General features: G+C 43.3%; 1 protein-coding gene across 2 annotated transcripts in view; it reads left to right on the top strand.

Annotated features, from left to right (window-relative positions):
* Nucleotides 1–8,974: 8,974 nt before the first annotated feature.
* The window catches only part of CENPU (centromere protein U), a 44,218-nt gene continuing 37,510 nt past the window's right edge, over nucleotides 8,975–15,682 (top strand). For both annotated transcript variants that reach the window (XM_058524981.1, XM_058524980.1), the window contains exons 1-3: nucleotides 8,975–9,031; nucleotides 11,826–11,874; nucleotides 13,647–13,764. In XM_058524981.1, coding sequence (XP_058380964.1) covers nucleotides 8,991–9,031; nucleotides 11,826–11,874; nucleotides 13,647–13,764 — 208 coding nt within the window. In that variant the 5' untranslated portion in view covers nucleotides 8,975–8,990. The remainder of the gene's footprint in view (nucleotides 9,032–11,825; nucleotides 11,875–13,646; nucleotides 13,765–15,682) is intronic.

Genomic DNA, 15,682 nt, shown 5'->3' with positions numbered 1-15,682 from the left:
GGAATAGGGAGGACAGAAGCCTGTCTGGATTAAGTTGAGGCATGAACTCCTGGGAAGTCAGGAAGAAGGGGAGACAGCCCTGGTTAGAAGTTTTCCAGTGCTGGGCCGGCCCCGTGGCTTAGCGGTTAACTGTGCGCGCTCCACTGCTGGCGGCCCCAGTTCGGATCCCGGGTGCGCACCGACGCACCGCTTCTCCGGCCATGCTGAGGCCGCGTCCCACATACAGCAACTAGAAGGATGTGCAACTATGACACACAACTATCTACTGGGGCTTTGGGAGGAAAAAATAAACAAAAATTAAAAAAAAAAAAAAAGTTTTCCAGTGAAGGAAGTCGTATGAATGGGTGGTAACTGGAGAAAGATGGGAGGGTGAGAGGTTTGCTTTTGTTTGCTGGTTGTGGTGGTTTTGAAGATGGGAGATACCAGAGCATAATGATATGCCAATGAGAATGGTCCAGTAGAGAGAGAGAGAAAGTGATGAAAGAGGGGAAGATGGGAAAAAGGGGAAGATGCTGTCCTGAGAGAGATGATGTGGGAGGCATAGATCCACAGTCAAATGCAGAGATTGGCCGTAAATAAGATGCTTCTATTGCGACAGGAGGGGAGGTAGAGAATGTGGGTTAGATATAGGTAGATCCATGGTGAATGAGGTAGAAAAATGAGGGAGCTTCTACCTGAATACTTTTTTATTTATTTAAATATTATCTCCTTGTTATGGATGAGAAAATGGAGGCCTGGAGAGATCAGCTGACTTATCCCAGTAAGTGGCTGGGCTGGATTTTCTGACTCCAGGGACTCTCTGTGCCTGGGTCCCCTTTTTTGCTGTGCCTTCCCCTCCCTGGTGTGATGCCCTATGCCCTGAGCATCATGAGCACCCAGTCACTGTTGGATGAGTTTTCTTAATTAGCCAATCCTCAGGCGCAGCTAAACTCCCCATTGCAAATAGACCTGTTTGCAGTATAAGTCATGTCACAAGGTGGAGGGGGTACATGCCACCGACCCTGGAATTTCCGTTTTGTGGTTTCATCCATATTTCCCGCGATTATTTCTTTTCATGGGAACAGAAGCAGAAGAGCACTGGCCAGTCTGTCCCCAGTTGCTGGGGCAGAGCAGGTGGACAGAGGGCAGGAGGCACTGGCGGCACCCTGAGAGGTGAGGGCCGTGGGTCTGTTAGAGTGATCAAGCCCAGAGCATCCCTCCCAGGCCTCAGCCTCCAGCACCCTCTGCATTTATTCTGGAAAGTGGCTGCAGCCCTGAGTCTGAGTGAAGGGTACTCTCCTGAGGTTTGCAGCAGAGAGCCAATTGCTCCATATCTTCTCTCAGCAGAGCAGCCTCAGCTCCACGTTGCCTGGAGCCTGCAGATATGAGATCCACGAAGGCAACCCCAGCTGTCTTTTCACCCCTGTATCCTAGGATAGATGCCCAAATCTGTGTTCCTAACGAACTCACTTCTTCACTCGGCATGAGTAACTGGGAAACTGACCCGTCCTACTTATTATCCATACAATTGGCATAAAAAGAAATCCAGATTTTTCCCTTTGACTCTTGCTCAGATGGCAGAATCTTGCTAGAAGAATTCTGCTTCTCAGCACTGTTCTTCAGGTACAGAGGGATTCTGTTCTTGGCCGGAAGCAGCGTTTTTTTTCCCAAATATGTTTTGCATGTTAGTTCTTAGCCACTCTCTTTTGCTGAGATTTTTAATGACGGGAGGGTTTTGCTGTCAAATTTCTCTAACAGAAGTTGTCCTTGCTAAATACTAAGGCTGCTGGATGCCCCCAGGACTCCAGGCAGGCTCCCTGATTTGCATGTGGCTTGTTCAGATCCGAGGGTGACTCACGGGAGTGACAGCAGCCCCTGCTGCGGGGGTAGTGAGAATCAGAACCGTGCACGGATGGGACATGTGTGAAGTGTGCGTGAAACCAGTTTGCTCACCTTCTACATCAGGCAACATGTGCAGACGCAGAGGGACTCTTGTTTTTGAGTCTCTGGCTTTCCCACACCCACTGACACTGCCTCGCCCACCCTGCTGCCCTCCTGCCAGCTCCTCAGCCCCGCCCGGCTGAGTTGTTAGTGGCCCTGCATTGGGGTGAAATCCCGGGGCTGCCCCAGGCAGCCTCGGCCACCACATCTGTCAACTTCCTCCTTTCCTGTTCCTCCTGCCCAATCAGGGACAGTACCGCAACAACTGCACGAGCCTCTTAATTGACCTCCTTGTCTCCTAAGCCGCTCTCTACTGACTCACCCACTTTTCCACCACTTTGCGGGAAGAATGATTTTCTTACATCACAAGTCCATCACGTGATTCCCCTGCTTAATCATTCAGACGTTTCCTGTGGCTCTCATGTCTAAACTGGTTAATATACTTAGAGGAGGGCTTCTCAAACTTTATTGTGCATCAGATCCCCTGGGGATCTTCAAATGCAGATTCTGATCCAATAAATCTGGAATCAGGCCTGAAATTCTGCATTTCCAAGAAGCTCCCAGGTGATGCCAATGCTGCTGGTCTGTGCACTGTACTTTGAGGAACAAGGAGCTGGAGGACCCCTGCTTGACTCCCTAGCCTCATCTTTTGCCTCCTCCTCAACTCCGTTCCAGCCACACTGAATTTATTCTAGCTCCCAGAATGCATCACGCTCTTGCTCACTGCTGGGCCTTTGCACATGTGTTCTCCCTAGAGCACTTTCTTATCCTGGCCTGGCTGGCTCCTACTCCTTTATTTCAGTTAGATTGTAGATGTCACTTCCTCTAGGAAGCCTTCTCCGATTCTCCAAGCACAGGTATCAAATTGTCGAGCATGTTTGTGGCCTGGCCATGGTGTAGCGTGGATAAGTAGGGTCGTAACGATGTTTTTATGCTAAGTGACAAGGTCAGAGGGGTGAGTGAGCTGGCCTATGAGGTCAAGGGCAGCAGCCAGAGGGTGGGGAGAGCCATTTCCTCCTACAGAAGATTCTAGGAAGAAGGTTTTTGTGTCACCTGTGTGACCCGAGCTTGTCTGAAGGGTCATTGGCTCGTGGTACCTTGGTTCTTCCACTGTTCCATTCTCGGCTGAGCAGAAAGGATCACAGAGGTAAGGACACTGGTCGCCCTGAACTCTGAACTAGGTCAGCCTCCCAACTGCGTGTTCTCAGACCACCCAGAAGTAGTGTCAGAGTGAGCAAGGTCATGAAAAGGATGAAAACTTTTTTCAGAAAGTTCTTTTCTGACCAGAGAATCGTGGAGACATATTTCTACTGTAGAAATTTTATTTCCTTAAGAAAAATTTTTTCTTTGGGGTGTTCTTCCATTTTCTTTCCTCTTCTCAGTTTATGGGCTCATTTGGCCCTTTTACAAATCTGAGTTATAAAATTATCTCCTGTGCAGCTTGGAAGTTGGCTATTCCTCGGCTAGAGAAATCCCGGATTTTGTAGAACGCTGCCGCCAGGATTCCTGCACCAGACTCTCTCAGCCCTGCAGGGAGCTGGTAACAGTCACAATCATGTGACCCTGCATCGTCATGGTGCAGTGGCCCCACCTACTCAGCCATGTGATCTCAGCTTGGGTGGGAGCAATGCCAGTTAGATCTGGAAAAAGTAGCACATTAGTTACAGGGCGAGTAAGTTTAGTAGTGGGGTGTCAGAGCCAGGGAAGTGTTGGAAAGCATGTGACACATGGGGTGATCTAATATCAGTGCAGTTGGTTACTATGGAAAAATCATTCTGCCTTCCCACTGGAAAAGACACCGACTAATATTTCCTTTCTGAATTTTATTTCCTCTTTTTCGTAGAGGGAACATCCAAGGGAAGGTCTCCTCCTTCCTTGCCCCACCCTTGCCCTCCTGGGAGGTTTCGAGTTTGTTTTTCTGCGTCATAGTTACAGATGTTGAGCTGTTAGTCTGTGTAAAACAGATAACGACTCTAGTTTATTTCTGATAACTACCAAGTGTAGTGGGTTGTTCCTGTGTACCCAACAATTCATAGGTGCTGTAGGAAGTTAAAAAAGAAAGTAGAAAATTTGAGAAATAATTTCTTTTCTTATCCCGAGTAGAAAATCATACTCTTTGCCTTAAGGGAAACTTACAGGAATGGAGTTGATAAATTATGGAAGAGGATAATGCCCATGAAGGGAAAAAATGAGTTGAGCAAGGGCAGTTAAGATATCTAGTCTTATCAATCTTGAACTGACTTTGAACCAATATTTACAATATCTGAAAATGAGTAGCTCTGGTCTCCAATTACGTTTTCAGATCTCCAGTCCCGTTCTTTATCTGCCCTCTAGTGGTCACAGAAAATTCAACAGAAGAGCTCACTAGAAAAAAAGCAAAAAGGCGCAGTAAGAAATGATAGCCCTTCTATGTATCTCAGGACCTCTATATTCTTTATGCAGGTATATTTATATTCTTTTCTTCATGACAGTCCTGTAAGAGAAATAATAATATTCTCATTTAAATATCAAACTAATAATTCCAAAATATGGAACTAATATATACATCAACTCCCTTCACAGGGGAGGTATATTTCCACAGGGAAGTGTCCATGCCCACCCCTCAGTTTATCCCAAGGATCCAAGATATTTTGTGGTTCTTTATTTTCTGTATTTTTATTATAAAAGCAATAGGGTTTTTTTTTTCTATTTTCCAAACATAAAAGTATATTACAAAATTTAAGGACCTGCCATGTAGATGTCCTCCAGCTTCCTGCAGCCGCCTGTTCTCCGGTGTCTCTGAGCTTCCTCAGCCATTGCTCACATCACTGCAGGTTACCTCCAGGGCTCCGGACCCCGCTGTCTCCGCCCCTATGTTTTCAGCCCCTTTCCAACACCGTTGTTCACCCCATCCTGAACACTACCCCTAAGTCTCTACAACCCCTCTAGGCACAGCGATACAGGTTATTGAGTTTACCAAACATTCGCAAAAGGTTAATGGTGGAAAGAGTAGAGCACAACACGGGCACCATCTTAAGATAGAAAATATTGTCCATGACTTCCCCCAAAATAATCCGCCATTCTCTTCATGGGCGGTTTCTCAGTGACCAGATCTTCCCTTGGCTGTTACCTTCTCGGATCTGCTGGGCGCCTCCTCTTCCATCAACTGGTCCTCCTCCCCTCTCCAGCTGCCAGCCTCCAGCCCAAACGTGTCTATTAATGTCTTATGATGAGCCTTTGTATCCTCCTCCTCCACCCCAAACTGGACTCTACCCCTGGCTGTATGCATTCAGGTGCTCAGGAAGGTGCTCTGGTCCCCACCCCAGCAGTACAAATAACCAGCAGAAGCTTGGAAATTGCTATTCAGCATCAAATTCTTAGGCAAGGCTCCCACTCAACCCCTGACCAGAGAAAACTGGGTGCCTTCTCCATGTTATAGTATTGATTTGCTTTACCATATTATACACACCCTAGAGATCCTGGAATGTGCTGCTTTCCCTCTCCCTTTCCCTCACCCACATTGGGAATCACTGCTCTAGGCTAATAGTGTAACTGAGAAAGCAGCGTGATGGAGTAGAACAAATGTGAGTTTGGGTGTTAGAATGCCTGGGTTGGAATCTTGGCTTCCCTGTGACTAGCTCTACAACTTGGGACTAGTTTCAGTAGAGGACTTGAGTTGTCTGTCTCCGCAGCATCCGTTTCCGGTTTCCCAATTTCCAACCCCCCCATCCACCATGCCAGTTCCAGTAGGAATCCATGTGGTTCCAGGAAGCTAATGAGTATATTCCATTTCCTTGTACACAGGGATTGGTTCAGGGGTAGCATAATGGTTAATGTTAGCTAGGCTATAGTGCCCAGCTGTTTGGTCAAACACCGGTCCAGATGTTGCTGTGAAGGTATTTTTTAGATGTGCTTGGTATATAAATTAGTAGACTTTGCGTAAAACAGATTACCCTCCATAATGTGGATGGGCTTCATCTAATCAGTTGAAAGCATTAAGAGCAAAGACTGAGATTTCCAGAAGAAGAAAGAATTCTACCTGAGTTTCCAGCCTGCTGCCCTACAGAATTCAGACTCAAGGCAGCAACATCAACTCTTACCTGAATTTCCAGCCTGCTAGCCTGCCCTATACATTTCACACTTGCCGGCCCCTACAGTTGATTGTGTGAGATAACTCCTCAAAATAAATCTGTGATCTATGTATATATTTACATAATAAAAATATTATATATATTTATGTAATAAAATATATTTATGTATATTTATATAATAAAGATATTATGATATATAAATAAAGATATATTTACATAATAAAGATATGCATAAGTAAATATATAGATAAGAGAGAGATTTATTTTATATTGATAAGTATACATACATATATAGGAGAGAGAGATATATATATCTCCTATTGGTTCTGTTTCTCTGGAGAACCCTGACTAATACAGGTGGGTATGTCACCAAAGCTGGTCCAAGTAGAGTAAATCTTACGTCTTTTTCTGGGAATGCTGGGATATAGCTACTCTCTTTCTCTGAACGGTGGAATTCAGATGTGAGACTTGGAACAGCTCCCAGGTGCAAGCTCTGGGCCAGAATTCTAAGATCTCATGCAGGCACGGCCACTTACTACCTGTGGGACTGCTCCTTAGTTGCCTCATATGTAAAGTGGGATTATAGTGCCTACCACACAGAGTTATTGAGAGGATTAAATGGTTTAATAGGAACTAAACACTTAGAACAATGCTTAGATCATAGTAAACGCTCAATAAATCCAGGCGATGATGATGAAGACAAAGATGAAGATGAAGATGATGATGATGATGATGATGGTGATGATGGTGATGATTGATGATGGTGATGGTGGTGGTGGTGGTGGTGGTGATGGTGATGGTGATGGTGATGATGATGATGATGATTCCTGATGGTGATGATGATGATGATGATTGATGATGGTGATGGTGGCGGTGGCGGTGGCGGTGGTGATGGTGATAGGATCCAGCCTGAGGGAAAAGCTGGCATACACGGAGGGCAAGAAAGAGCCCTGATGGCTTCTCAAATCTCTAGATCAAACTGAGCCTTCCTACCTTTTTTAGTGACACAAGCTCATACATTCCTCTTATTATTTAAACCTCTTTGGGTGGAGTTTTTATTTCCATCCAGAGTGCTGACCCTCTTCCTGTCTTAACAATTGGGTAGTTTCTTTTTTCAGACCCACAAGCACACAAGGTTTGACTACAACCTCTTTCCCAGAAATGGAGCTACTATCCACTCTCTTAAAGGTGACAACAGTTAGTGGCTCCAGGATCCCTATTTCTCCCCATCGGCGGGGAACTCCCTTCGGTACCTCAAAGGTGATTTACTCCTCTATGGCCACTGGCCAAATGACTCCTGGGTGGGGCGAGCAGGCATTTCACTGAAGAGGAATCAGGCAGGATCTATAAACCATGAAAAGATGATCAACTTAAGGGAAATGGATACAATTTCAACTCACTCGTTAGGTAAAAATTTAAAAGTACTCTAAATTGTAATTATCGACAAGTGTGTGGAGCCAAGGGGACTTCTATATACTGCTGATTGGGGTGTAAATTATACAGTCTATAACACAATGTGTAAAAATTGGCATTATCATGTAAAGCAAGAATGTCTTTATCCTATGATGCAATAATACTACTACTGAGTCTATCCCTAGAGAAACTCTTAGATATGTGCCCTGCAAGACGCTTAACAAGACTGTTTAGTGCTGCATTATTGGTAACAGCAAGAAGGCTGTAAACAACTGATGTATCCATATCAGGTAGGATGGATAAATAGAATGTGGTGTATTCACTTAATGCATTCCAAAGACAATGAAAATGAGTGAATTACAGCTACATGCGTCAACGTGGGTAAATCTAAAAGTCATAGCTTTGAGTATTGAAAGTGCACTTGCAGAATATATACCAAATATCATTTATATAAAGTTTAGAAACATACAATAATTAATACATTACTTATGGATATATCAAGGTAGAAAAGCATGGGAATGATAAACACAAAAGCAGAAGTGTGGGTATCCTGGGAAGGAATGATAATGGTTTATTTCCTAATCCAGTGGTGAGTACAAAAGGTGCTCCTTTTTTTCATTACATTATATATTTATATTCTTTTGTATGCAGGAAATATGTTATAATTTCTTATTGTGGTAAAATATACATAACGTAAAATTTAGCATTTTAACCCTTTTTAACTAACTGTACAATTTAGTGGCCTACTTAAGTACATTGACTTTGTTCACAATCATCCACCACTATCCCTCTCCAGAACTCTTCCTTATCTGAAACTATGCTCTTGCCGTCATATCCAAGAAATCATTGCCAAATCCAATCTCATGAAGATTTTGCCCTGTTTTCTTCTGAGTTTTATAGTTTTAGCTCTTACGTTTAGGTCTGATCCATTTTGAGTTAATTTTTTATTTATGGTGTGGTGTCCAACATCATTCTTTTGCAGAACAATATGTTTTTAAACAGAAAGAAAAGAATGGGAGAATATTAGCTCCAGAAAGGGCCTTCCCCACTAACGAATGAAGAAACTGGGATAGAGGTAAAACAACATGCCAAGCTCACAAAACAGATCAAAGTCCCGTCCATTTGGCAATACATTGCCCTAGACAACTGCGCAGGAGCCCTAGCAGCAGAAGCTCCCGCCCTGGGTTTGGACCCGCCCCTTAGTGGCGAGCGCTCTCTGACATTTCGGCACTGGCTCCTCCCCCTTCCCCGCCCCCGAGGGCGGGGCCAAGCGGCTCAGGACCTTTGGAGCCTTGGGAAACTGGCGCGGGGAGCAGGTGGGAGGGAAAGCCCGGCATAGCTTGGTGTCTCATGGACCGCCAGCACTGGTTGTAAGGCGTGGACTCCAGCTCCGCTTTTGCAATATACCAGGCCGCATTTTCCCTCGCGCTCTAGGAAGGGGTGGAGTCTTGGGCAGCACGGGGACGCGGCCCGGGGGCGGGGCATGGGGGCGTGCGCGCGAGCTCGGCCCGGATTGGCTGCTCGGGGTGGCGCGGGGTTTGGCGGGAGATTTGTGGTCTCCGCCGGCGCGGAGGGCGGTCGGCTCGGATGGCTCCGTCGCGGCGGGTGAGGCCTCCGGGGCGCGCGGGGTAAGTGCAGGGAGCCCGGCTTGACCTTCCTCCTCTCCTGCCGCGGTTTGTGTCTCTCGGAGCTGTTCGGGCTGCGTGCCGAGGCTCCCTGGCTCTGCTGCTGTGGGACTAGTGCGAGTGACTCATGGCTCAGGGCCTCGGTTCCCACGTCTGTACAATGGGAACGATAATAGTCCCAACTTTATAGGATTACCGTGAGGCTTAAAGGAGTGACAGTTTAGACTGTGCCGTTAGCTAGTGTTAGCATTACATTGTGTGGGTGAGTGTAGTCTAAAGGGGACTAAAAATAGTTTGAACCAAAGTATCCAACAATTACTCGAGTGCCTACTGCTTGCCAGACATTCCGTTCTAGTGACGTTTACACTCTGGCTGGTACTCAGTATTCGTATTTTCAAGACGCTGTTGTTTTGATAACACCAACCACAGATCGTAAAGCTGAACCAGATATCAGCGGGGGCACCAAGCTGCCACTTGTTCTTCTTAAGAGGGGCACTCCAGTATGGATCAAGCAAAAATTTTTTTATTTTAATCAAGCAGGGCATGCATTTAAAAATAGGTTGCAAAACTGCTCCCTAAAATATTTTCTTCATGGATTCACTGGCAAATGTCCTGCTGGCGGTGTCTGGAGCGCGTCCAAGGCCCAGACTGGTCTAGGCCGGAGGAGTCTCTGCTTGCTGTGGTCGGTACACAAGATCCTACATTGAGGAGTTCCTCCTGGGCTGTGGGAAGACTGCCTGGAGAAGGTGGCATTTGTGGATGTGGCGTGAGGGTGGAAAGCATAGGGAAAAGAAAGGCTGGAACAGGACAGAGCAGGGAGGTGGAGTAAACCCACTAGACACCTGCGGCCAGTGGAGAAGAAATGAAGACTCCCCCAAAGGAGAGGAGGATTGGAAGAGAATATAGGGGCCTTGAACATCAGCTGACAAGAGTTAAACTTTATCTGATTTGCCAGTGGTTTTTCTTTGTCTCTCTCTCTCTCTCTCCATACATACGTGTAGCGTTTTTGCCTTTAAGACTCATGAAATCTGTTCATCCCTCCCCCCAAACCCACTGGTGCACCTACACCAAAAATTTTACAGATAGTATCACAGAGGTTTCCATCTTTTGGAAGCCTCATGGTGCTGCTAGCCTAAGGTAAGGAGGAAACTTGACCATTTCTTTGAGCACAGACAAGGCAAGGGACAGTGGAAAGAGTTTAGGTTAAGAAGTTATGCAGTCTGGTTTCTAGTCCCATTTCTGTTACTTGGCTGTGTGACCATTGATAAGTCACTTAAATTTTCTGAACCCGAGAATCATAAGTGCCATAAAATTAATACCTGCCCTACCTTCTTCTTTGGATGCAAAATCTCAGACCCCAACCCAGACTTAGTGAATCAGATACTCTGGGAATGGGGCCAAACAATCTGTTTTAACAGGCCTTCCAGGTGTTTCTCATGCCTGACGTTTGAGAACCACTGCTCTAAACAATTTTCCAACTTTTTTACTGTGATTCACAATAATGATGTTTTATATCACAATTAATACACACACATGTATAATAAAACGAAAGTTTCATGAAAACATTATGTCCAATTCAGTCTTATATTTTATATTCTCTTGTATTTCTGATTTTAAAATGCTGGAGAAAAAAACCTTAAAGTTTTTTTTACTATGGGGCAGTTGATGACATTTTGATATTGACTGTAGATTAATCATATCAGTGTTAAATTTATTGATTTGGAAATTATATTGTGATTAGGCAAGATAATGCCCTCTTAGGAAAGACAAGCATTTAGGGGTCAAGGTGCACAGTGTCTCTATTTACCATACACATCTGCACACAGAAAGCAAATGAGACAAAGTGTAGACAATTGACGAGCCTGGGTAGAGGGTATACAGAAGGTCCTTATACTGTTCTTGTAACTTTTGTGGAAGTTTGAAATTATATCAAATAAAAAGTTATTCAAATATTGGTTCAAACACATGAAACTGATTTTGCTGTCTACAAATGGATGTCTGCGTGGCCTGTTTTAAAGTCAAGGACTCTGTACGGTATTATAGAGCATCCCACTGTTCTTGTACAATGGCTGGTGCACAGAGGATACTCAACACATATTCACTGACAATGTAATTTCCTGCCCTCTTATTTGCAATTTTTATTCTAGTTGCTATTGTTACATCTTGTTTCCTTTAAGCTTGTTGAAGATATGCAACTTTTTCTTTTTATCCTGTGCCCAAGGGAGGGAGCATGAAGGAGGGGAAAGAGAGTGGCTTTGGACTTGAACTGATGCAGATTTTAGTTCAGGCTGCCCTCCTTCCTGGCTGTGTTTGCTTTGGGCAAATATACATCTGTAGTGTGAGATTCCCTTCTATCTTATAGGATTGTTAGAGTTAAGTGAGCAAATGTACGTAGAAGAGCCAGGCACGGGTTAGAACGGGTGTCGGTTGCTCAGTAAACGTGAATCTCCCTTTGCTCAATTCTGCAGAAACAGTCAGTCATTGCTATTGATTAGGACCTCACAGCACGGTTAGGAGTTTTCCATGTCCTTGAGGGAGAAAAGTATGCTGTTTTATACATTGGTGATATGATTTGACCTATAAAAAAATATAATTAAATTTGTGAGATATGGATTCTGCTTTTTAAGAGGATTTTGCTATAACCTGAATTTCACTGGGTACACACTATTTATTACTGCAACTAGTAAGGAATATGATTTGGAAAAAAAATACTTGGACAGAGTTGCAAGTTGTGGTGTTTTCCCCAATTATTTTAAAATATTTCCTAATTCTTTTGTGTGTTTTTGCTGTTTAATAGTGCGAGATATTCAAAGAACACTGTGGGAAGAACACATTCCACAAAAAAGGTAAGTTATCTTTTTATATTTTAATATAATTTTCTCATAGTTGACAATACAAAATAACTAACATTTTGTGGGAGCCTCAGAGTTTCGTAGACTTTACTTGGTAAGCTCAGTGTTTTAGTGTAGTGAAAAAGCATATCTCTTTTCCTCCCACTTTTTCCACCATATTGGAGAAAAGGACCATTGTTAGTGTTCTGCATCTTTTTCTGGGCCTAGGTTGGTTTTATTTTCGTTTGGATAATTGACATCATATAAAAATTGTACAACTTTCTGTATTTTGCTTGTTTCATTTTTAGCCATTTCTCTGTGTTACTATAGTTTTCAACAATTGTTTATGATTTCATAATATTCCACTTAGTCCACATTATAGTTTTACTTTAAGGTAGAGTCTTAGAATAAATGTGTGTTAAGGGCAGGTACATTTCTTTAACACTCCTGGTAGCTAATTTCAAATGATTTTCCAATGGCTTGTCTGGTTGGCAGTGGAAATTCACATTAATACAGTATGAGAGTGCCTGTTCTTAGGGTGCTAGAGAGTTGAGAGTTCTCTCTGCTCTGTCCTGCCCCTGGCCTTCTGTCTTGCGTGGCCTCTGCCCGCCCTGCTGCCCTAACCCCAACCTTCAGAGGACCTGCTGTTTTACTCTCTGGGAATCCCTGGGACACCTCTGCAGGGTTGCGCTCAGCTCTGCCTCCCACCCCAGCCCTAGCTTGCTTGTTCTTTGGATGGATTTCTCTCAGCTCTCCACCTGGGTGGCTAAAGCCCAGCGTGCCTGGGGAGGACTTCTCTGAGCTCTTCAGCCCTGCTCCCAGCTTCCCTCAGCCGAAAGTCCAGAGTGCCTGGGCTGGATTTCTTCAGCATTCCTGTCTTCTCCCTCCTTTGGAAAGCAGCTGCCTCACATGTGCTGGAGGGAGGATGGAGCGCTGTCGGCTTCTCTTCTTTGGCAGGCCACCCCCAAACACTCCACGAATCGTTTCTTCAGAGAGGGTCTGTGCGTGGTAAAGTTTTTGTTTCGTTTGTCAGTTTCATTCCATCTCCTTTATATCTTCCAGAATTTCCTTATCTGTTAATAGTACCCTTCCACATTTTCCAAAGTTTCTGTGGGAGTTTTTCTCCTTTTCTGTATGTTTTGGTCTTTCATTAGGATTTGGGGTGGCAAACTTCATGGGGCTTTTTAGTATATTGAACCGTGGTCTCTCCTTCAATCAGGAGTCTTTACTCCTGTCCATCCTCAGAACTGTTGAGGAACTTTCAGGTAAATGGGCATGTTTCTGGGGAGAGGGCCCGTAGCCTTCCGTAGATCAAGAGTTGGCAAACTTTGGCTCGTGGACAAAATCTGGCCTGCCACCTGTTTTTGCACATCCCTGCAAGCTAGGAATGGTTTTTACATTTTTAAATGGTTAAAGTAAAATCAAGAGAAGACTATCTCATGACATGTGAAAATGATACAAAAGTCAAATTTCAGTGTCCATAAATAAAGTTTTATTGCAACACAGCCGTGCTTATTCTTTCTGCTTTTCACTCTACAGTGGCTGAGTTGAATAGTTGCAACAGAGACCCGATGGCCTGCAAAGCCTAACATATTTACTCTCTAGTCCCTCGTAGAAGTTTGCCAACTGCTCCTTAGATTATCAAAGGAGTCTGTGTCCTCCCAGAAAGTGTTAAGGATCGCTTCTTTAAGCAGCAGTGATAGGAATATCCTTGCTAAATAAATCAGCTTTGCAATATTCTTGTTTGTTAGAACCAATTCAATGACTTTGACTTTATTCGTTTTTAGAAAACTGGCCAAAAGCACAAGCCTCCTGATGTCTTTGATTTTCCTGATAGTTCTGATGCCTCCAGCATCGGTGAGCTGGGTGAAAATGAGAAAGATGAAGAACCTTATGAAACCTTTGGTTAGTACTTTAAGTATTTATCCTAAAAACTTTAGAGTAGTTTAAGCAACAACATAGGCTAGGTACTAATAAAAATATAGAAATATCTTCAAATATAAAAATTAGTTGTCTGCATATGAATATAATGTTCTGGGGAGCACTTGATAGTTTAAATTACTTTTTCTCATTTCTAAGTACATTGGAACTAAGAACCCTATTAAACATTATTAGAGTAGAACTCTTCTAGTAGCATTTGTCAACAAGCCTGTCATATTAGGACACCGATTATAGTACTCTGTAACAAGAGGAATATAAAATCTATTTCTCACTCCATACCACCAGTCAAGTCATTCAGTAAGGGGCTTTAATTTGGGGAGGAGAAGAGGGGGAATTTTCCCTTTTCTTGAACACATGAGGCAGAGGATGCTTCAGGAGAGCTGGTGGGAGAGCTTCACTGGTGTTCCTTGGAGTGTGAAGAAAGCAGGGCTGGTACCTGGTTGACGAGGACTTTGTGAGTTGTTCCAGAGGGCACCGCTTCTGTCAGTGTGTCACTCACTGGCCATTCGAGAGGCCAGAAATGATATGGAAAGTGCCACGTGCCCTCACATCTAGAACAGCAGTGATCAGACATTCTTGCTGGAATTAGTTTTAAGGGAATTTTGAAAACATTTTTACCCTCTCACATATTTTTAATTTGGCATCTAATATTTTTCAATCTAATTTTTTGTTAATACAAGAAAATGTTGGACATTTTGTAAGATGAAAAGTAATCATTACCAGAATACATCTTTTATTATGACTTGGTAAAAATGTTTTAATTACTTATCTAAAAGAAATATAAATGTAAAATATCTAAATCTAAAAGAAATCACATAATTTTAAAATTGAGATGTAATTCACTTACCATAAAATTCACTCTTTTAAAGTGTACAATTCAGTGGTGGTTTAGTATAGTCAGAATATTGTAAAACCATCACCATTGTCTACTACTCTAGAATGTTTTTTTTTTTACTGAGGTAACATTGGTTTATAACATTATATAAGTATCAGGTGTACATCATTATATTTCGATTTCTGTGTAGACTACATTGTGTTCACCACCCAAAGACTAATTACCATCCATCCCAGTACACATGTGCGAATCACCCCTTTCGCTCTCCTCCCTCCCCACGTACCCTTTGGTAACAACCAATCAAATCTCTGTATCTATGTGTTTCTTTGTTGTTGTTTTTATCATCCACTTATGAGTGGAATCACACAGTATTTGGCTTTCTCTGTGTAACTTATTTTGCTTGGCATAATACCCTCAAGGTCCATCCATGTCGTCGCAAATGGCAAAATTTCATCTTTTCTTTTATGGCTGAGTAGTATTCCATTGTGTGTTCCATTCCACATCTTCCTTATCCGTTCATCCATTGATGGGCACTTAGATTGTTTCCAAGTCTTAGCTATTGTGAATAATGCTGCAATGAACACAGGGGTGCAAATATCTTTTCAAATTACTGTTTTTGTGTTCTTTGGATAAATACCCAGAAGTGGAATAGCTGGATCATATGGTAGTTCTATTCTTAGAAATATTCCAGAACATTTTAATCACCCCAAGAAGTAACTCCATACCCATTAGTAGTCACTCCCCATTCCTCCTTCCCCCCAGCCCCTGGCAGCCATAAATTACTGCCTCTCTCTGTGGATTTGCCTATTCATATAAATGGAAGCATACACTATGTGGTCATTTGTGACTGGCTTCTTTCACTTAGCGTAGTATTTTTCAGGTTCATCTATGTGGTAGCAAGTATCAGTACTTCATTCCTAAAAATTTTTATAGCTCAATAATCCATTCTTTGGATATACCTCGTTTTGTTATCCATTTATCAGTTGATACACATTCAGGTTGTTTTTGGCCATTATGAGTTATCGGGCTGTGAACATTGGTGTACCA

Source organism: Diceros bicornis, chromosome 29 (assembly GCF_020826845.1).
Source record: "Diceros bicornis minor isolate mBicDic1 chromosome 29, mDicBic1.mat.cur, whole genome shotgun sequence".
Classification (NCBI taxonomy): domain Eukaryota; kingdom Metazoa; phylum Chordata; class Mammalia; order Perissodactyla; family Rhinocerotidae; genus Diceros; species Diceros bicornis.
The sequence above is the reverse complement of the archived record's forward strand: the minus strand, read 5'-3'. Positions and strand labels throughout refer to the sequence as shown.